A 22989-nucleotide genomic window follows, 5' to 3' on the forward strand; every position below is an offset into this window, starting at 1 on the left:
AAGGTATGACTTACATTTGGAAGAGGCTGAAGTTTGTGATGGAAGTAGGGCTGCATAGTCTAGGACTGGCCCCAAGAAATGATTACTGTGTGTATTTTTACAGTACCTAGAAGCTCCGTCTCAGACCAGCACTCTGTGCAAAGAACAATATAAGCAGTGATCTAAGAAATCCTAAAAACGGCCCTTATCTCAAGAGGGTTACAATCTAAATAGCGTAGAATAGACAAAACATCAACTTGGGCAGACTACTCGAGAAGACACTAGGACAATATTGGTTGATGCTGTGGACTTTTTCTTAACGGTAGAGAATAGTTCCAGCAGGGTAGAGTTATCACCATCTGCTTTCATCCTTAACTTTAGGTAGTCATATAGATATTCTGCGTCCCAGGCCCTGGATATTTTGAATGTAAATACAGAGAGATTAGTCTTAATTTAGTTGTGTGAGACCCAAGTGGATACAGTGGAAAATGCATTTGATAGGCTTGCGGAGTTTGATAACTCAAATTCTCGATCAGTGAGCACAGCAAGAAGGTACAATAATATGTTCTTAGTTTCAGGTCCTTGCTCTCAAGTGGTCTGTCTGTCAGTCGTTCTGCCATCTTTGGCAGAGCATAGTACTCAAAGTTGCCACCTGATTCTGTACTAATGAAGGACTTCCCTTCTTTTCCCCCACCAGCAATGAAGTCTAAACTAGCCACGATTGCAAGTGTGCATGTCTACAGCATTCAGAAAGCCTTGCTCAAGGATAGTGCGCCACTCTACAACACGGACTATGATATTGTCAAAACAAACCTGCACAACTGCAGCAAGTAAGTTGCCTCTTGGGTTTTCTTCTTACACTATGTGATTTGAGACTGGTGAGATGTTGCTACCTTACACGCTTCAGCAGTAGAAATCAATAGTTACCAAATAAGCCTGGACCTTTAGATGGTTAGAAAAAGATATCTTCTAGGTCATGTCAGACCAGACCCTAGGCAAATGTGTTGGATGATTATCTTGTAACCTGACCTATTTCCAGCTCTCAGTTGGTTCATTTGTCCTGCTACTCCAACTGGCAGATTGTCCCAAAACCTGTCTTCTCTGATGGCTAGACCTTTTTTTCTGATTTCCGGATCACACTTAATTATGACCAGTTTACATCCAGTTTTCTATCACGCAAGTAGAGTAAATTGAAACTAACTTATAAAAACGTTAAGCAGTGTGTTCGGCAAATTGCTAACCCAAGCTTGTCTTCTATTTTGTGAGATTGTGCTTTCATCCACTGGACTCTTCTGCCTCTCTGAGGATACACATGGAGAATGAGTTCCTGCAAGATAAGACAAGAGCCTGGAGCATAGGGGAAAGATGCGAAATAGACAGAGCGGCACAAGTGTCCTTCATGGTTAAACTAGAGAAAGGTTGTCCTAGAATTAAGAGGGACTTCAGTCTCCAGAGCTCATTGACTCTTCTTCCGGATGGTGACTGGCAACTGTGGCCACCACTGGTACAGTTCTCTGGTGTTAACATCTCTCTGTAAGGGACTGGACTGAGATCATCAAGCAGCTGTTGAGTGGGGACACCTTATCTGGCCTCTGAGTTGATTGCTGTCCCCATTGTACCACTGCTGCACCTTTCATGCCCCCTCTCTTTTCATACAGAGGTGTTCCCACCACGACAGCTTCAGCTCTATGTAATCGGTACGTAGAGTGCCATGACCAGTCTGGTTTAAAAGGGGGATCCCCGCGGTACAGAATCTGAAGATGGAAATTTAGCTGTCTTCAAAATGTTCACAAGAGAATGACTGAGAAAATAAAGTTCTAGATGCCGTGTTTCGTAAGTGAATGTCAATGCCACAAGAAGTACTAGAAAACCCTGCTTCGGTGAAAATGTATGCCGTGCATTTGGCTGTAACTTTGGCCTTGTTCCAAACACTGTTTACTCTAGGGCACCCCTGCATGGTGATGTCTGTGCCTTAGAGAAGTCTGGCTTTCGGATTTATACATCCAGAAGGCTTAGACAATTCAGATTCTGCAATCCCATTCGTGAAGCCTGTGTTTGAATCCCTGCTTGGCTTTGGAGCAAAATTTCCCAGGCAAATTAAGAAAAATTTAGCTTCTTCATTTGCAGCCTGGCAGAACTAAATTCCGAATGATCATGTTTCCTCATCCCTTGAATTGTGTCAGCTACATGAATCATCTTTTGTGCTTGGGACCAGATTGCTGGTGTACCCACAAAAGACTTAGCAAAGGTCTGACCGTGTGCATGTTCGTACCAAACCGGACCTGCTGACTTCTTATATTTCCCTCTCAGTCCATATCTCTCGTAAGCTCTGGGACAAGGATCTTTATTCCATTCTGTGTTTGTATGGGACCTGTTGCACTGTGAAGACGGTGGAGGTGGCTAGACGTTGTGCCAATATAAATAATTGGATTTGATGCACATGACTAATGTCAGCTTTTATGCTTGTTCTGAGTGGAAGCAGCTCCTTGCTTGCGGAGCATAGTTCAAGCATCACTTGTTTTTTCTGTGGGTGTTGTTTTGGGGGGGGGGGGGGGTTAGTACATTTTGGATCAAGATCGTAAGCTATAGTCACACAACAGCATTAAGGCAAGTTAACTTCCCAAATGCCTGGAATACGTGAGGTTTAGGTGTGCCTTCTGAACAGTTACTGTAACTACAAACAGCTAGAATGTTATTTGTGATCTGGAGGGTTGGTGGTGTTGCTCTCGAGCGTTTGTGGAGTAGGAGCGAAAGCCATCTAGAGTTTGACTGTGTTGAAACCAAGTTGAAAGTAGGAATATTTTCCCTCAATGTCTTCCTTCCTTTAAAGGTTTGGATGTCAAGAGATTTCTGCTGCAGCCTAGAAATGCCGTAGTGATGGTGGCGTTTACTAAGACATTTCAGTTTCTGATCCAAGTAGAAGTGACTGTGAACTGTGCATGTGAGCTGCTAATGTGGAGGCACAGGAATTAATTGGCAGAAAAATGGTTTATTTCTTATGCAAATAAAAATACGCTGTGTAATTCAGTGGATTGGAAGACATGAGGCTATGCTCTCTTGTGGCATTTCTGTAGGAAATCTGGAAAGCCTTGCCTGTGATTTGCACAGTGGGGAGCAGAATTCAGTTATTTTGAGTATTGCTATTCCTGACCGTTAGTGAATTGTATTGTAACTGTGAGCAAATCATTTAGTTCTTATATCTCAATATCCTCAAACAATCACGGTTCAGACGGAGACGCGTCTCAGCTTGTAACAATCTACTAGTAATTACATAGAAATGACTTTATATAGTTAAGTCTCTGAATGTCCTGGATATCTTCTGAGCGATTTAAGTAAATTGCAACTGCAGCTAAACTATTTACCTGGCTGGAGAGATCGTGACTGCTTGCTGTGGCAATAGTGGACACTGTCAGAGCATCTAAACGTTGTAAATGTTTTAGATCATCAGATGGCAATACTATTTATGCTGCAAGCTTTAGCGAGCGTAACCAGTTTAGGAATAAAATGCAGTTCACTTCATCCACACCCTGAGTGTGGAGACAGGCTTTTTTTTCTTTCTTTTTCTTTTTTTTTCTTGCCCCCCCATGAAATCCAAACAGCTTGTTTTGCATCTGAATGCTTTGGCTCTTGCTGACAGGTTCAGCCGATCCTTTCAGTAGCGGCCTCCATCATTCTCCTTCTGTGCCAGCCTGCCTTTCTTGTCCCTTGCACAAATTAAATTGCTCTTTTTCCCATAACAGGAGAACATAGAACCAGAGAAGTAAGGCGCTACTGGGGAGGACGCTGAGGTGAAAAATAAGAAGTTAAAGGGCTAATTAAATTTCTCACTCTGTCACACAGGTTTAGTGCCATTCATTGCGCCGCTGCGGTCCCCAGGACGTCAGCCGAAGTTTCTCAAACGCAGACGTCTGCGCAGGCTGGTTCCCAGACACCAAGTGACACGAATGCTGTCAGTGTGCCTATGGTCAACGGTCACGGTCCATCGACTGCTAAACAGAGCTCACAGCAGCCCAAAGGGATCATGGGAATGTTTGCAGCAAAATCGGCTTCCAAAGCCCAGGACACAAATAAAGAAACTAAAGCAGAGGCTAAGGAGGCCCCAGGTGTAAGTTACCTCAGACCCTTTGGCAGCCCATTGGGTTAATAGATTTAATGAACCGTTCTTCTTCCTTCGCTCTTATTCGACCTAAATAACCTTAACCAGCAGTAGCCTCATCCACTGCTTCTGGTTCTAGACTTGCTATCCACTGGGAATGCTCAGTCACTCTTCCTTAACTATTTAACTGTATGTCATGTCTTCTGTCAGTCATTTTGGGGGAACGTATATCGTGCCACGTTCTTGACCTATCCGTAGAAGCGTATTTGCCACAACTTTGATGCTTTGATAGTCTTCTTTGAGCCAGATCTCCAGCTAGCGTAAGCCAGCATAGCTGCATTACTGAGACAGTTGTTCCATTGTCTTCGCTTATGCCAGTATATACACCAGTAGAGGATCTCGCTCTCTCTATTGTGCTTAAAAGGATTTGTTTTGAGCAATAAGTGAAATGTGAGACTTCCAGGTCTTTAATCAAGGTGTTTAAACTTCGTCTGTGAGGGACGTTTCAGAGTTTGACCTGTGCAGGACTAAAATGTTTATCTTCTCAACTGCTTTTTTTTTTCCTCTCCAGGATAGATTTGTTTTAATTTTGATTAGTAAAAGTGTTTTTAAAGCACTGTGGCCGTTAAATGGATATTAAAATGGTAATGTGGTTTGGGTTTTTTTTTTTCATAACAAATGAGTAGGTTTTGAGTCAATTTTCTGACTTTATATTAAATTTAGAACTGATGAAATATGCTTGTCTGTGTGTTTTGGAAACTTTGGTGTCTGGTTGCCTTTTTCCCCATCAAAATAAATGGGATTAGGAGGCCAAGCTTCCTTAGTTTCTTTTCTTTTTGTGATTTTTTTTTTTTTTTTTTTTTCTTTTCATTCTGGTCGTGACTATATTAACAGAATAGAGCAGTGATATTTTTTGCAAATGGCTCAGCAGAATGGTGCAATGTGCCAGAGTAGCTGGATAAAGTCTTCATGGTTTGGCCAATCTGCGTTCTTTCCTCTGTTGGTTACTGTGAATTGAGGCACTGATATTTTGCAAAAAGAACAGTTCTTTACTGGGAACTGACCCAAATCCCAACCACTTATTTCAGTAACACTGTCAGCCATCAGATGGGAATGTGACCTAAGATAGATTTGAAGGCATAACTAAGGAGTGGTAAGTAACGTACTCTCGCCCCTCAGGTCCATGCGGTATCTAGTATCTTTGAATTCTCCTAAACCAACACTGCAATCTAAGACATCGACTAGTCAACAAAATCTGTGTGTTCATTTTGTTTGTCCAGAACCAGTACTATGCATTTTGAGGGCTGTGTTTCAAGTGTGCTGGTGTGTCCTTGTCTGTTTTCACTAAATACTGAGCTAAATGTAGGCAACACATAATTCCTGTGGTTACTCTTGTCTTTGCTTCCAGGTGTCTACAGCAAGCAGCAAACCACCAGCAAAGGTCAACATAATGAACAATTTCTTTGGAAAAGTTGCCATGAGTAAGTGCTTTATAACATACATCTGTTTTCAGAAACCATCGTGGTCGGGGATCAGCTATCTGTAGGGTCTTTAAAAAAAAAAAAAAAAAATCCAGAAGAATATTGGAAATCTATTGTTTTAGCTAAGTAGCAATTAAAAATAGTTAATGATACTTGGTATCTTGCTATATAGTTGTGATGGGGAGGTATAAATAAAGAAAAAAGAACAGAACTCTCCCCCCAAACCGTAAGACCTGAGACTAGTTGTTATAGTTTTCTATATCATTTTTCTGCTCATTTGAACTCGGAGGAGTTAACTTTTGTGTATGCAGCTCAAGGCAAAAATTAAAGAAAAGTTTTAAGTGGAATTTTTCTGACAAAAAGCTTGCTGGGTGGAGATCAATTAAAATGACACATTCGTGCAGACTAACCCAGGAAGGATTTTTAGTGCAGAAGAAAACTGATTTAAAGTGAGTACTTTTGGCTGGAGGATTGGCTATTGGTGAAATGATTGCCAAAACCTGTTATACAGAGTGTGTTAATGACATTTGCTTTTCATCACAAATCACTGAAGAGCCTATAGTTATATTTAGGGTTAATTCCTCTATTGCAAATTGAAGAGCTAATAACCAGAGCAGAAAAATGAGGAGTCTTTTCCCCCTTTGAGTAAAGCTTTGGACTAGATGGCCTCCAGAGGTCCCTTCCAACCTAAATTATTCAAGTCTAAAGACAACATGCTGAAGCTGTTGAATAGACATTGGAAAAGGGCTGTAGGACTTTCTTCAAAAGATGCTTTTAGAATACAAGAGGATTCAAAGAAGAGTTACTGGAAGAGATTAAACAGCAAAATTCTTTCTAACAGACATCTGTTAGAGCTTGCAGTGTACAGTTCCAGCATTGAACACACAGTACACAGTACTGTTGGACACCTCTGAGCTCCTGTTCTGATGAGCCTTGAGACTGAGGGAGCTGAGGACACTTTCAGCCTAACCCTTACAATTCTAAGGGCAATTACTACCATTAATGTAATTCAGTTCTTAAGATCTGTGAAGATCTGTAGACCAAAGTTTGTGTTCTGAAAACGCATGAAACTGAAATGGTAAAGATAACACACTGATGATACAGAAAACTTCTTGGATCCATTTCCATGATTTGCAGTGGGGTTAGCTTCTCTGCTTAGCCCCATCAGGGAGCTCTTCAAGGAAACTTGTGAGGTTACTGCTGGGATGGAGCAAACGGAGCAGAACTGGAAATGATTATGTGTATAGAAAAGACAGGTTGAGTTCAGGAGGGAGATTTATTTCCTGCATGTTGATATGTCTCTCCTGGCTTCAAAGATTTCACTATTGCCAGAAAGTCCCAAGTTAATAATTGAGTCCTTCAGCTCTATGCCGTTGATCATAAATAAGACAGCTGTCATTCATGCTTTTATATATGAGATGTTTTCCCTCACTCAGTGAAGCAGCCAGCCTGTTTTTCAGGCAGTGTCAGCAAGGTGTTGACATGAAGTCTTTTAGCCCTCTCAATAGCCTCTGCTTCTATTGACAGTGTAGTTATTGTTATGTGTTATTGTTGAGTACTTTTTCTTCCCCAAGGCATCTTGCGCTTGAGTTGATACAGGTTTCCGGCTCGTCTCATCCTCTCTTCATTGTGCATGTGTGTCAAGCTGCTGAATGAAGCTAGCAGACTGTAATTAGGTACTAGTGTGCTAAAAGCTCTGCCTATCAGGTTGACAAATACATTATTTTACTGACCCCTCCCACCTGCTATCTCTTTTCTAGTATTAGATTAAGCCTTTTAGAGCAGAGTTATTCTTGTACATGTTTGGGCTGTGCCCTCAGAAGGGAACCAAACCAGCAGATCAGCTGGAAACTAAGGTATGTTCTTTTTTTCATCTATGGCAAAGCTTGGTCAATCTGGATCCCTTAATGCTTTTACTCATGGTCTGAAGTGCTTTCCGTTTTCTTGGCGTGCACTGTTTCATGTAGCCAGCTCCTTTGTAAGTTCTAGTTCATATTGAATGCCCAGTGTTTGTTCGTTCTTAATGCTTTATTCACAGATAAACTCAAAGTCAATTCTGTGCCTGAGCAGCCAAAGGAAGAAAAAGAAGTAGTCAAGCCTTCAGGTCCTGTAGCAGAACCAAAATCACCCCCCAATACCATAGCAGAGAAACCTGGGCGGAAAACAGAGTCTGCTAAAATTCAACAAAAGGACAAAAAAAGGTGGGCCATACTTTTCAGGGTCCCTGTCATCTGTTAACCCACTTGTTGATGGCCTGTACAGAGCTGGCTGGTCATACAATGCTGGCTCACCTCCTGTTTCCAGCTACTAAATTGCATTAAATGTGGCTAAAATTATCTCTATTAGAATTTTTTCCTAATATTTCTTTTCCATTTAGGCAAGTAGATGCCTTAGGGCCATTTGTGCCATTGCAACTGGGAAGGGACAGAGTCCAGGTACTCCTCCGTGGGAGGGGGGTGGCTTTCCATGAGACAACCTCATGCTGTGCGCAGGCTTAGTATAGACCCTGCAAGCAATCTGGGGGGGGCTGGCAGGAGCACCTGTAGTGCAGGGAAGGTAGTATATTCCCGAGCTTGTACGTACACAGCTTCCAGCACACAAAGTTCTGCTTGTTGATTTCTGTAGCTAATGTACCGCTGCTTTCGATGTCGCTGGTTTATTTTGGGCTGAGACTCCAAGTAAATTTAAAGCTCAGCCCTTTGTGTTGAATCCAACCCAAACTGACAGAGACCAAAAATCATTACAGTCTGATGGCTCTCTGGTGGCCTATGAGTAATTAATTGGTGGTCTCAATCTGTTTCTTACTAACTAGGTAAGCACACCACCCAGCCCACCATCACAGTTAGTGCTAACTGGTCATCTATTGATAGTCTTGCTCAAAAAGCCAAGGACCTGGAAACTGCACGTTGGCAATGTGGTGTTGGGGAGGCCACTTGGGCCGTACCAGCTCTGTGAGGATATGCGGGCCTTTAGCCTCCAGGCTTGTTAGTCTGACATGTCTCGCCAACATTAAAAAGAAAGAAGCTATTTTATTTTTCCAGTAGTCTTTAAAAATGGCTCCAGGATTCTGAGACACTACCTCATAGTCGGTCAGTGGCAAGCAGTCTGTCAAAAGAGCTTCTGAGCGATCCTGTTGGGGACATTAGTGTTTGGGAGCCTGAGCTACAGAGACAAGATCAGTAACGCGCTCTTGCCAGGTTGCTGTGGCCAAGCTAGGTGAGGTACTTGGCAAAATGCTGAACTGTAGAGGGGCTAAAGAAATCCTTCTCATTTGAAGAACTGGATATGGGTAAGGATGAGAGGCTTAAAAATGCTCATGCGCCTATGCCTGGTTGTATATATGAGTATACTTCAGCATATGTGATACTCGTGTGTTTGAGGTACGGAGGTATTTGATTCCTTGCTAGCAGTCCTTTCATCAGGAATGTACTTGTCCAAATGCACGTTGCTTTCATGCCTACACAGGGGATAACACGTGTTCATTCTTTCTTTTTCCTCTCTCTTTTTTCTTTTTTCTTTTTTTTTTTTTTTTTCCTGTGCCAGTAAAATGAAGAGGGTGGACAAGTCAGATAATGAGGAGGACAGAGAGCCTGAATATCTCAAGAAAAAGAGGAAGCGAATCAAACAACTTCAGTCTGACAGTAGTGATGACGAAGGTAAAAGATATGAAAACAACCAGGCATGTAGGTCAGGGGCCTGATTTCAACAATATTACTATCCAAGGCTGTTGGTCAACGATTAAGGGAATAGTTTAGAGGACTAAAGACCGTGCAAATATGGCTGTAGTTTGAGCTTTCCGTTTCTTTTGTGCCGCAGGCACTTGAGCATACAGTCGAGGTGCCTCAGTCATTTAGTCTTTGTTTTAGCTTAGCTCAGATCTGGCTGTCTCCTCACCAAGTGTGCTGCCAGTCACACTGACTTGTGTGAAATAGGTTCTCAAATCTCTTGTGAAAGACGTAGCGCCTTCCAGAATTATATAACTGGTCATAGCCAGCTCATTTGGTGAGCTGTAAACACTTGCTAAATGACCCCCACCCCCCCAAGGGTCATTTTTAGTATCTTTATTCAGGCTGTTTATAGAAATGGTTTGGAAGACAGCATTGGAAGCAAGATTCCAAAAAATAGATAATAGAGAAACTGGAGGCAAAACAGTTGAGCCATATCCGATGCGACTCTGCGTCTCCTCAGTGTTTGTTGGCTTTGATAGGAGTAGGGTGCCCAGAACATCGCAAGATTTGGGCTTATAATGAGGAACAGCAGAGCCAGATTCCAAAGAATTTGGATAATTGAGGTGACAAATGCCGTTCAATGTAGATAACTGGAAAATAAGTTGGGAACCGAGCTAGGGAATATGTACTAAATGGAACAGTCATCCAGCAAGCTGATCAGGAAAAGAATTCGGAGATCATTATGGACAAATAATTGAAACCATCAGTTTAGTGTACAGCTCCAGTAAAAAAAGGTAAAACAGCTAATAGGTTATATTAGCAAAGGGATGGACTCCAGAAGGAGAACAAGCTCTTTGCTTATTTAGTATGGCTAGGAGATGAGAAATGACTGTGAAATGGAGAGAATCTGTAATACAAATGAGGGATGGGGATACTGCTGGATATCTTAGGCCTAAGGTGGCAAGGAGACTGCTATTTTCATGGTTTCTTTTTTGCCCAGCATAATTTCAAGTGATCTCTGTCATCAGGCATCCATCACTTCTGCTCAAACTGTTCCACAGGATGATAAATCTCTCAGGAAGCTGTTCTTCATGATCAGTCTTAATTTCATCACATTCCTGTGTGCAGCTCCTTGTTTAGCCATAAGAAATAAATACCAAAGAGTGTGGGCCTATATATATATTTTTAAATATTTGTAAGCTATTATCTGGTCTTTCCATTTACTCACCACTCAGCCAACTGACAAGCTGCGTTGTTTAGCTCTTAAGAGGGAAGACTGAAATCAGCCCATTTAGCCACTTGAAGCGCTACTCTTTGCTGGGTTGGAATCTCTCAGCTTGTCAGATCTCTGCTAGCAAGAGCAGGCAGGAATGAATCCTTCATTTCAGGCTTGCGGTAGGACCGTATGGAGACGCTGTTCTTTGAAGCACAAAAGTTTGTTGGTCCTGCCTTCCTCTCGTTGCTATGAGTTGGGGACCCCCAGCCTGCAGAGTTCATGATGGGGCTTTAAACACACAGCATGTTGGTAGGCAACCTCGTAGTCTGCTTTGCTTATCTGTTTCTGTTAGAACTCTTTTAATGCAAGAGCAGTGCTGGAAGATTGTCATTTTAATGCAAGAGCAGTGCTGGAAGTTGAGGACCACTTCTGTAGAGCACTGCAAACTCCTGCAGGTTGCTGCATACACGCTTATGTTTTTCCATATCGGAGCTCCCGTGTCTCTCTTGTTGAATATCTGTATTAGATTATCATACACTAAATAGTTAATCCCTTTGAATGCGGTGCCTGGTGTTTTCATTTATTCCAAGATGCGGTCCAGGGAATGCGTGTGTACCCCTAGTGTCAGCGCACTCCATTCATCCTTTTAGTCGTTCTCCCTTGTTTTATTTGTGCTCTTAAGTGTGGCTTAACTGGATTGGCAAATAAAAACCGTGGAATTGGTCCTCTGGTGAGATGGGGGGACCTACTTGTCCTGTTATCCACTCTGTCAATTAGTAACCCTAGACATTAAATACAACAGAAGTAGGGATGCCTACCTACTCCTCTCGGAGGAGGGGGTGTTTTACCCCTATCCAACCTACCAAGCTACTACTATGCAAAAAATCTGACTTTTCATTTGGAGAATTCTCTTGTCACTGCTCTTGCTCTTCCTGCATCAGTTATCTTTGGTCTTTCCATCTTCTCTGGAGAATTAGTTTTGTACTATGTCAAGAATTGGCTTTGTATTGTGTATTAGAATTGCAAATTTATGCAAATTATAGTGGTATATGCAAGACTTGTATATTCTACAAATTAGCTTTGTATTATTTCGTTTTGAAAAAGGGAAAGATTAGAACTGAGAGAGCTGCTCTCTTCTTCCTTCTGAAGTTAATGGCTATCTAAACCGCCCTGATCAGCTCTGCATTCAGAGGTTTGCTTCTGCTGTTTGCCCTTCTAAATCCAATTGGGTAAAAGAAGAGAGGTTCAAACTCCTTGAAATACTCGTATTGAATCCAAACTGATAATATATGTAATATTACATACTGTATTCCAGTATGAGAGTATAAATTGGATAAACAGATACTTGAAGGAAAAAATTGTACAGCAGCTGGCCTTTGAGAACACTTACCCTTGAAAAAGTGGCGAACAGGTTTCTCCAGAGAGCAGGGGCAGTTTTTAATCAACAGCACTCGGCAAAACGGAGCCTGGAGTGACATTGTTCCGTGCGACGTCCCTGCGGGAATTAGAGAGGAAGGAGCCATATGCTGCACAGCATTTGGAGATCGCTGCCGAAGAGGGCATGGCTCGTCTACCACCTGCGTGACTCGCCCGCAGATGATAGAAGGTTAAGTTTTAAATACGTAGGATGCAATATGGGAAGCAAAATGATTAGTGCAGGTATCAAAGGCTAATGGTCTGGCTGCTGCTTATGTTAATGCACCAAGCCAACCTGGCTGACCTCTGCTTGGAGCAAATTAGGAGGTGCTCGCAGGGGCTGCTCCACCGCAGCTCGGAGGGACAGTAGCCTCGGTAGGGGCAATAACCTTTCCGGTGGGTACAGCTGGAGCCGCAAGGGAGACGCCTGTCCACGGCCGTTACTGTGATTGAGTAGCGTTCAGACAGGGCTCTGCCTGTGCGACTGTGCTAGTAAAACCGCTGCCCTTTCCTAGACGGGCTTGCAGTGACGGTTCGTGGGTTTTAAACTGGGTCCATGTGACTGATGCAAAGCACCGCGTGGACACTTGCATCAGCGCGGGTCTTTAGTGTTGCTCTCGTTTAATCTGCTCCTAATCTACTGAAATTAGCTCCAAATAAGCTATTCTTACACAAGTGTCAGCACATTGTATCAGGTTGAAAATACAGAAGGTGTAAGAGGCAATCATCTCCATTAAAATGATTTTTTTCATTAAAAATTCATATTGGTATGAGGGTGCCTTAGTCAGTGCAGGTTGTTTTGCTACCAGTGCCAGAATAAACTACACAAGCGTGTCCACAGAGGACAGGAGGTTTTGGCAGCTTCAGCTATACCAACACAGGCAAGGTTTCATAGTGTTGACAAGTATTTTACAGCCACTTTGGATGGAGATTTCAGTGGCACTGTAACCTACAAATTCTATCGCTTTCAGAGAGCTACAGTAGAAGCACTGGAGCTTTTCACAGTTTATCCAGGCAGGGTCAGAGCAAACTGAACAAAGCCAGAATTTACATCGTTGGTACGTCCAATTGCCCAGCTTGTATCCATTTCATGCAGCTGTTGCTGTTGGGTAAACTGTGGGCAGCAGCTAGAGGTTGACTCGGGAGTTATCACATGTTGGAGGACTGTGCTGGCTAGAAGAGGATAAAGTAATAAGAGACAGCTTTATGGTAGTCAGAAACACTCTGACGTGAAGAGAAGGTGCTTTCTGTTTGCCAAAGCTGGGGAAACTGGTTTGAAGGGGGCTGAAGGAAAAAGCTGAATTTCCCCCAAACGAGAACAGTAGAGATGATATTCTGAAAAATATCTTCAGCCACCTCTGCTTGAGCATGGCAGGAGCTGCAGTTTTCCACCAGGGCAGTTTTCAGTCCTTCTAGTGTAGACTCTTTCATGATTGATCTGACTACTAAGTCTGTTCTTTTGTGTAGTCTGTGAAGCTCATTTGGTGCTCTGTAGTATATGGGCACCTGAGCCTGCAGTTGCTGTGAGACTATGATAAATATTAAGAATTTTGAGCTCCCTGCAGTTCCTCAGCTGTGATCGCGGCCTGCCTCGGCAGTTAGCACCTTAGAGTAGATCAGTTGTTTGGTTTTATCTTTGCACAGCTGCCAGATCCAGCTATTTGGAGCAAGGTGAAATACCGAGTCATGTTATTCCACTCTGTTTGCATTTCTGTGCCTCGCTTACTGAAGTAGTTAGGAGGCTGAGTCCTTGTTTGAAGAATGTAATTTATTATTCAGCATTGGCAGCCAACCACTGTTTCACTTGAGCCCTTCTTAACCTATGAAGGTCAGTTGGCCGTATGCCTGGCACAGTCATAACTCTTAACACTGACCTAATCGGTTGGGACAGCTACAGATCCAGAATTCGTGTTACAACGATAGTATGAACGCAGTGCTACAGCCAGCAGAGGCTGGGAGGAGAAGCCAAACAGGCACTCTGTCCTCCCATCCAACAGCTCCGTTGTTCTTATTAAGCAATAGGTCAGATGAGGAGGTTTCTTCCCCCACATTCCTAGCTCGCCCCGACTTTTGAGGACTTGCGTGGCAACGTTTCTCACTTGGACTTGGAGGGGACTCTCTTTAAAGCCTTTTAAGTTCGTCTTGGTGCCTGCTGTGTGATGCAAGGTACTGCTCTTCCCCTTCGCTCCGTGCTGAATATACGTTACCCTCACAGCTCTGTTCCTTTGCCAGCTCCACAGAAGACTGACCCTGGCTTTCTCGTATGTGTGTAAGCCCTGCTAGTTTCACTAAGGTCCTGTTTGACAGAGCTGTTAGAGGTTCCGGTGCTGGTTTTGCTGTGTGCAAATTAGCGAAGGTGGCCTTGACCATTTTGGTCAGTTTTGGCATTGAAGGGATTCCACTTTTTTGGTCCTTGCGCCTGTCTGCTGCATAGAGAAAAGCTTAGATCTCATGATGACAGATGAAAGAATAGACTTAGCTATATCTTTTCAATTAAGAGTTGGGATGTCCATTAACAAGATCCTTAGAGTGAGTAATAGTATATTGTACTTAGTGCTTGGATTAAGGACGTTTCAAGCTAATAGCACTGATTATTTGGGATTTGTAGCAGCACTTGTGAAGCGATGACTCTCTTACCAATGCTGGGAGAGGTACAAAGTGAAATTAAGGTCATCCACTGAGTCGGGAATATGAAGTCTTAAACCCTGACTCCTTTAATTTCTAAACAAATCACAGTGCCTCTTGTTTAATGAGCAAGTGAAAATATATGGCTAAAACTTTCCAGTTTCTGTGCCTATTTTTAGCGCTTCATTTGGTTGAGCTGATTATGGCTTATCAAAAATACCAAATGCACTTCCCCCATCCTATCCCATCCTCTGCCCCCTTTCCTTTGGGAACTGCCATGTGTAGCAGGGTTAGACTTCTGGCTGGAGACAGACAACCTGAAACACTTTGTCCTGACTTGAATAAAACAAATCTGAGATATAAGTTGCATGCCTCAAGCTAAGTACAAGTTGCAGGCAATTGCTTGGAGTCAAATTAGATCACCTGAGACAAAGTAGTGGCTGCAAGAGGTCATTGGGCCCACATACTATCAAGAAGTTCATCTGTGCTTCTTACCAGATGTCCCACCATCGTCCACACCTGAGGAAGAGAAAACTCCATCTCCACCTCCCGTACCCACATTGAAGACTGAATTGGAGCCTGTATCCACTGAGGTAAAAGCATATTGTGGTAGTTATCATATGTTACACAATTCACCTGGAGATTTCCCAACCACTTTTCAGATGTTAAATCTAGGGGCAAGGTCCTGCTTGCCTGTGAAGTCCTGCACATGATCCAGCTTGAAAGGATCCATTGTGCTCACTATTCCATTCATTTTCTAGAACATAACTTCATTTAAACTCTAGCTTTTCTGCTGACATAGTGCAGTTTTCTGGTGTTTTCTTTTCCTCTTTTTCCCTCCTAATAGTTCTTTGAATTGTGACTTGCACTTGAGCACTCTTCCCTCTAAATCTTGGCCTCAAGAGTCAAGGCAGGGCCAGAAATGAAACCAGAGAATCTTGGTACTCAACCCTGTAGCACAGAGAAGTTGCTGCCCAAGAGAGGTGGGCTGTGACTGGCAAGAAGTGAAACTCTGAGCTGAGAAAATACAAGTAGCTTTATTGTAAGTGCAGCTATTCCATTACAGTAAGGGTTCTCATGTCTTGCATACCTTGTTTTTTCATTCTTCAGAGGTATGTTGAGAAAACCCCAACACATTCTTCTAGCATAACTAAAAAAATTTCAAAATGTCACATGCCCCAGAAGAGGGAATGTGTCCCTTGTGCTGCAGACAGGAAAAGTTGCTGCCTCATTTGAGTTCTGTTTTGTCTCTCTGAAATTTGTCGTGGTAGGATGGGGAGAATTGTGGCATTAGCAGAAATGAGACTAGGATAACCTGGGAAGGGACAGGATTAGTTACCAAACCATGCTCAACTCTGCTGAAGAGACTAGATTTAGCTCCTGGTGCTGATGTTCTTATAACCCGGCTACATGCATAGGGCCTTACTTTTTGATTTCTCACAATACTGCAATGTCCTTCAGGTTTCAGCTGGAGGGAGGAAGAGGAAACGGAAGCGTGTGCTGAAATCCAAAATGTTTGTTGATGAAGAAGAAGGCTGCATGGGTAAGACTAGCTGTCTCCTACACCCCACTCTATCAGAGATGTGTTGAAGATTTATTTTTACAGGCCAAGCCTGTCCAAGGCTTGGGAAGAGGTTCACAATATCACTTTGTTATTCTGCTTCAACCTCATGCTCCCAGACTGAGGTAACTGCCCTTTTGGTGAAGGAGTGGCAGGGAGTCATGGAGTTGTAGCTGAATCCTTTCTCTTTTTTGATTTTTCTCAGAGTTTCTTCCAGTTCTTCTCCCTTCCCTCTTAGCAGCATGAACATCTTCATTTGCTCTCCTCTCCAAAGATACAAGCTTTTAAAGATGATACAGAGAGGGGGCTAGGTTTTGGGATAAATTCTAGTTGCTTGTGTCTCCAGAGCCGTGCAACACAGCTTCATTATAAGTTAATGTAAATTTTATAGTATCCCAAATAAACTGGGTCCAAGTAGCAAACTTCTGGAGCTTAGGTAGGGTTTCCCTTCCTGATAAGGGTGGTCTTGCTTTTGGGAGGCAAGAGAGTCTTTACACAAGTACTGAGATCCAAAGGCTTTGAATTCCAGCCTGACTGGACACTGATTCCTCCTGTGACCTTGAGAAAGTTGCATAATGTCACTGTACTTATTTCTTCCTCTGTATCCTGACACCGAAGTAGAGCTGCAGTAGTTCAGAAACATTTCTTAAAGCTTTTGAAAAATGAAGAGGGTGGAAATGTTTTTTAGAACACCGCTGTCAGCTCAACCGTATGGGTTGCTTAACGTTATCCAGTCTCCTTGATCTGAATAGATGTCAAGGGAGCTCAGCCAGTTCTAGAAGAAGATCCACTGCTGTGTTTGTACAGGTTTGCCATTGTGCATAAGCATAGATAGATGCAAGCTTGCTTGGCCCAAACTTGGAGCTGCCTGGACATGAGTCAGCTTGTGTCTGTTTGCACCTGTCTGTATAGTCATATCTTATGTTTACTATTAACTTTGTATGTCTCCTTTAAAGAAACACAAAGCTAGCACTCATCAGCTGGCTATGATAGTAACCGAAATCTCAAATACTGGTTTTTGTCAAAGAAATGGACTTGTTCAAAGTTGTTGATTGATTTGGCTAGTTGCATTATGGGGTGTTTTGCACTCCCGTCCCAGATAGAACTTTTAAAGCACTTGGAAGAAAAATAGAACAAAAAAAGCATTAGCTGGAGAGTAAAGTTTAACAAGGTCTGCATCCAGAGCTCACAGTAATGACTGTTCCGGATTCAGTTTCCAGCAAAGAATGCTTTTTCTCTCTCTGTTCAGCCTTTTCCAAGTGCATCAGGTCTGGGAAGACTGCCTTTCTTTCTCCCTCCGCCCCATCCCCCAATAGATTTAATAGTCTCTTGTGAAATCCAGACCTTTGGTTTACAGTTCCCATCCACTATGATTTTATGAAAAGGGAAATGCGAGCCCTGTTGCGCATTTGGAAGACAGTCCCTCTAGGAAGGAGAGATGGATGGATCTGTGATACTGAAGAACTGGGTAGGAAGGAGATGCTGCTTTCTGCAGAACTTGCCGTCTGCTTATTGTCCAGTTTCCCCCCTCCACCCTTTTCCTGCGCAGGGAGGCCAAATAACTTACAAATCTCCTAGGCTAGTGTATATTGTTGTTATCTTTTGAAATAGAGGATTTTTCTTTCCCTGCTGTCTTTTTTTTTTTTTCTTTTTAAACAAGGGCGAGTTTATAGAGATGTTAAATACCACCATTCAGATTAGGCTGTACTTTATTTCTCCGTGATTTTAAGGATCGTTTTCACAAGAGCTGCAATAGCAAGGAATTGGTGTCAAAAAGCAAAGCTAATTTAAGGTTTAGCCCTGAGGGGAAATTGAGCAATTAAAGCATCTGTGGAGTTAAGCACAAGGCATGTTACTGTGCATCAACTAGGACACAATCAGTTGAGTGCATGCTCTCAATCTATAGCAAAGGGGAATTACTGAGGTTTAAGCTAATGCTTTTCTACCTTGCTCTTGCTAAAGCCTGAAGCAACACATGTGGACTTCTGTATTGGAAAAAGCATGTCTACATTGTAGGTAAATTGGTCATACAGCACTGGCTTTTAAGTTAGAGCTCATACACACATTTGAGTTACTGTGATTTAGGGAGTCCCAGCTGAGAGCTGAGCTACTATATGTCAGTAACTGTCTATGTGCATGCTCTCAGCTGCCTCAAATACCAAGTTTTGCTGTTCAGGTGAGTAAAAAAGGGAGTTAATCTAAGATGTGTTATCTTGCAATTGGAGGGGATTAAGCACATGCTGTTGGAGTTACCAGTAATTACCAACATGGGTGACACACAGTAACTTTGTAAAGCTCAATCACTGCCTAGTGGTCTCTTAAAGCTACTCACTGAAAAGCCAATTGCCTCTGAAGATAAGTTGGCTTGGATTTATAGTCCCTGCTTGCGTATCCACTAACACTATGGAGCAGGATTTCATACCATTTCTCTTCCTAACCTTTAACCTTTAGAAAACCTTACTTAGTTTGATGTATTAATACAACTTAAAGCTAGATTCCCAGAAGCAGGGGAGTTAGGACATCTGTTTAAAAGAATACAGTTGCTAAAGAAAAATGATTTATTAGAAGAATACCAGAACGCTTCTGGGAAAGCTGAGATAGCAACACTTACTAGTGTCTAACAGTGGCTTTCATCAGTGGAGCTGACACCAGTTTCAGTAAGCATTGCCTTATATTCCTTAGCTTTCCATCATTGGACACTGACAGTAATGAGCAGGCAATCCCATTCAGTAATAGTCCTTGATTTCAGTGATGGGCTAGTTTTATTTTTCAAAGGAATTCTTTATATTTGCCCTGCTCTTCCACCTGTATATAGAGAACTTGCTATCTAGGTTTTCTGCTCCTTTTCTCATCTCTGAGGGATACTGTTTTTGCTCTACTCTTTCCTGACTTTCTCATGTGCACGGTGGTGGGTGGCAGGAAATCTGGCTCTGTATTTGGATCATCTTGCCCTGAAATCTAACCACCTACCTGATTGCTTGGGCCACTGTAGAAATCAGACCAAGTCAGAGTGATGTTTCTTGACCATAAAAGATATGCTTGGCCTTTTAAGCCTAATCTAAGGATTCTGATTTAGTTCAGATTTATCACTTTCAGATAGCTGCTTGTCAGCCTTTACAAGATGAATTGATGGCTGCAGGCCAGGCCCTAGCAGAGAATTGTTATAGCTGTGAAGGTCTTCAGCACAGCTGGCTCCTAGTTTATAGAAGAGGGCAGTCTTTGAATAGATTTAGAAATGGAACTGTCGTCTTTAGGGTCTTTCCCAGTGGGGAGCCTTGGGCTGTTCTTGTTCAAGGCATGTGTATGGCCTGCAAATGAATGTCTGTGGGGACGCCAAGCCATTTTGAAGAGCTGGATGGCATTAAAACTCCCAGGTCGTTAACCTGCCATCTTAAATATAAGAAAGAAGGGAGGCTTGACTCAGTGTAGAGAAAACCAGTCCTGAAGTCCAGGCTTCTGGACTCCAGAAGTACTGGATCCAATGCTCCTGGTTCTACTGCATAACCTTGAGGAAATGGATTTAATTCCTTGTGCCTGGGATCTACTCCTTGAACCCTACATGCTCATTTCTGGTGTAGAGGGAAGGCCGCAGTGGAGAAGTCGCTGCTCTTCAGTACATAGGCTTAATCATTATCCTTTATTTATTTTATTCAGTGACTGAGAAGGTTTACGAGAGTGAATCTTGTACAGATAGCGAGGATGACTTTGCAAAATCCAAGCCACCAGCTGTACACAGACAGCCTGCACCCCCTGTGAAGAAAGAACCAAAGGAGGAAAGGAAGAACCTAAAGAAGGGGGCAGCCACCACCAACAAAGCCAATAAACAGGTCTCCATCATGGGCTTCTTTCAGAAGAAATGAACTGGGTCTTTCCCCTGGTCCCCTTGGCAGCTTGGAGAAGTTACTCTTTGTGTAGCTTTCTGAAAGCTGCTGCGTTGGAGGAGAACAATATGCAATCTTCTGTTACGTAAGATATTCTGCTTACTGTGTAAGTAAGCCCTTTGGACTAGATTTTGTACGGGAGAAGTTTTATCTGTTAATGCAATAATTTGTCTTCTATACTAAGCTGTACAGAAACCTCCAGCTAGAAGCAAAACCTAGAGGAACTCTTGGAAGACTGTTAATCTAGTCACATGAAATTTTTATTTTTTTAATACCGCCTTTTACCTGTTCAGTGTTGAAGGCCCATTCCATGAGTGGTAGATGGACTAAATTAGGACTCGAGTTGTGGCATCTTTTTTGTTGATTGTTTTGTTGCTTTTTCTTCCCTTTACACCCCCCAGCTCTCCAGATTGAGGAGAGCTCATACATGTTCACACTGGTTAGAGGCTGAAACTTAACAGGTCTTCAGGCACACACACAAATATCAAACATCTGCTTCAACTTTAACTGAATGAAATGAACTTGATTTTCCCCATAAGACTGGTAAATAGTTTTTGCTGTGCCTTTCATAATCTTTTTTTGGACAGAGCAGTGCGTATAAAATTTTCTTACTCTTTTCTTCCTTGAATACATCCTCTGTAAAATACTCAGATGCCTAATTATAGACTGGGACACTGTTGGTGCTCTGTCTCTGCAAAAACATGATTAAGGCTTCCCGCACAATTGGCTCCAAGTGTAATTGGGGGAAGGCCTTCACTGTTATTGAGAAAGCAATTGTATCTTTAACCTTGAAAGTTAATGAGTCAAAGGGGAGGGTGTTTGGAGGACTTTTCTGATAACACCAGTCACGTACCTGCTGCCATTGGCTGCGAAGAGTTGCACAGCTGCTTTTTGTTGGTGGTGGTTTTAGCTTGCATAAAGTTTTTGCAGGCATAAACCAGACAACAAAAGAGTTGTTTTCTAGGACATCTAGTCATCTGCCTGTTGAAGGAAGTGTGTCACAGCGAATGAGGAGGAATGAATTATGAAAGATGAATAAAGCAGTGCAGTCCAGTAAATCAGAAGTGACTTGTCATCTTGGATGCCTCTTTTTCTGGTGCTAAATTTGGTACATACAAGGCCTGGTTTTCCAGAGGATGGATGCTCAGAGTCTCTGAAGTTTGGCCTGTTAAGGTCTCTCAAATGGGCAACTGATGTCATCAGTGGCTGCTTCTGAGTGTTGTTAGGCCAACATATATAAATTGCTACTGATCTAGAAAGTGTTTGTGGTTGGTGCAAAGGTAGGTAAAGTCTGAAGAGTGTGAAGCAAGGAAGAAATGCCTTCAGGAGCCCACCTGAAAGTATTCTGACATGTGGGCAATAAAAGATTATTTCTGATTATATCTATGCAGTCATTTTGTCCAGGAGACCAAGTTGGTGGCTCTCAAATTTGAACACACCCCTTATACTGATCAACAGTTGTTTCAATTAAATTTAAGTCACATTGTCCTTGCGTTCATAGCAGACATGAGAGTACCTGCTTAAAGCATCAGTGTCTCTGCCTTTCTGCCCGCGCTTGTGTCCCAGCCGGGTGGATACAGCCGCTGGCTGAGTGGGTCGGTACAGTTAATGGTGTAGTGTTCAAGGGTAGCCTCATCGGCGAGCACACCCAGTGTTAAGAACTTAAACCTTGGACTTTCCCTCTTGGGGGGCTTTAAGGAAACATAACAGGAGAATGAGGGAGGTAAGGCAAAGAATTGGCACCATATCCACAGCCATCCGAAACCAAGGGCCTGACGCAGCAAGCTGAAAAGGCTTTGATGTTCTTCTCAGGGTATGTGTTAGTGATGTGGGGAGCAGGGATCCATTGGGAGAGAGAGTGAAAAGTCTTGGTTTAATTTCTGTAAAGAACACTGTATCTGTCCCAGAAAAATAGCACATTGTTGTTTGTTTTTCTTGGTAGAGTTGGGAATATAATTTGAAAAGTAATGTTATATAGCAAAACCTATTAAATAGAGATTTTCTTTTGTCTTTGCTATTCATGGAAGGATGCACTACACCCTGATTTCCAAAAGTTGCTGTCATATTTGACTATGTGGAAGAATATCACTGTATTGAAGTGATTAAAGACCTTCCATCAAAAACATGGATGGAAACATTAAACTGATCATTTTAGGGAATCTGAAATGTGGCTGGACAATGCTTCAAAATATCATGGTTTGTACTGAATGCAATGCAGTGAAGGATGTCAAACAGGCTGGTTTCTTCCCAAGTGTCTCCTCAAGTGACAGTCTTATTTCTGTGATGATTTTAAAAGGACATAGAGCCCCGGTGCTCTTGCACCTTACCTGATCTTTACTTCACTTCACCTCCCTGTATAACCAAATCAACGTCATATGCTGCTTCCTCAGGAAAATGACTTAATGTCTGAAATAGGACATAGGCAAACTTAAGACTTCCAAAATCATGATCTAATACTCCCCCCTCCCGCACTTCATGGTCTGCCAATCCCCGAGGGGCCTCAGATCCCTGGATGCCCCCTTGGCAGCTCATTAGGTGCCTGCAGGCTGCAGCGTCCCCAGATGCTGTGTGGGATCCAGAAGCAAGGAAGAGGACCGGGTCCCCGAGCTGCAGAAGAAAGGGAGAAGATTCCCTCTTTGCATGATTGCCGTGTGCAAACAGATCTCCAGATGTGGGAGACCCAGCTGCGCGCAGTTGGGGCACCTTCTCCCTGGCACCTGCAGGAGCTGGGACGCGCTGGCGGCAGGAGGGGAGATTCCCGAGGGTAGGTGGCAGCCTCTGCTCCCTACTCTGTGCCGGGAGAGGGAGGGAGCAGTTCACTTGCTTTAGGGAAATGCAACCAGCTTGATTTTGGACGTGATTTTGTGGAGGAATCTCTGCCGCAGCGCATTCCACTGCACTGCACTCTGAGCAGTGGTTTAGAATAGGGGGCCTAAGTTTGGCTACTTGCTTTCAAAGTTTTAAGGGGTATTTTTTGTTTTTTTATCTAATGACAATGAATTTTACACTACTGAGGCTTGGGAGCTGAGCCCAGACCCTTGGCTTCGTGTCCCGCGATGTGGGCCG

General features: G+C 42.9%; 1 protein-coding gene across 4 annotated transcripts in view; it reads left to right on the forward strand.

Moving 5' to 3' along the window:
• The window catches only part of POLD3 (DNA polymerase delta 3, accessory subunit), a 33842-nt gene extending 11913 nt beyond the window's left edge, over positions 1-21929 (forward strand). For all 4 annotated transcript variants that reach the window (XM_067307073.1, XM_013942300.2, XM_067307295.1 and 1 more), the window contains 8 exons: positions 677-809; positions 3820-4084; positions 5484-5556; positions 7595-7757; positions 9100-9212; positions 14980-15074; positions 15943-16024; positions 19697-21929. In XM_067307073.1, the coding sequence (XP_067163174.1) occupies positions 677-809; positions 3820-4084; positions 5484-5556; positions 7595-7757; positions 9100-9212; positions 14980-15074; positions 15943-16024; positions 19697-19902 (1130 nt within the window). In that variant the 3' untranslated portion in view covers positions 19903-21929. The remainder of the gene's footprint in view (positions 1-676; positions 810-3819; positions 4085-5483; positions 5557-7594; positions 7758-9099; positions 9213-14979; positions 15075-15942; positions 16025-19696) is intronic.
• Positions 21930-22989: the final 1060 nt, after the last annotated feature.

Source organism: Apteryx mantelli, chromosome 1, assembly GCF_036417845.1.
Source record: "Apteryx mantelli isolate bAptMan1 chromosome 1, bAptMan1.hap1, whole genome shotgun sequence".
NCBI lineage: Eukaryota > Metazoa > Chordata > Aves > Apterygiformes > Apterygidae > Apteryx > Apteryx mantelli.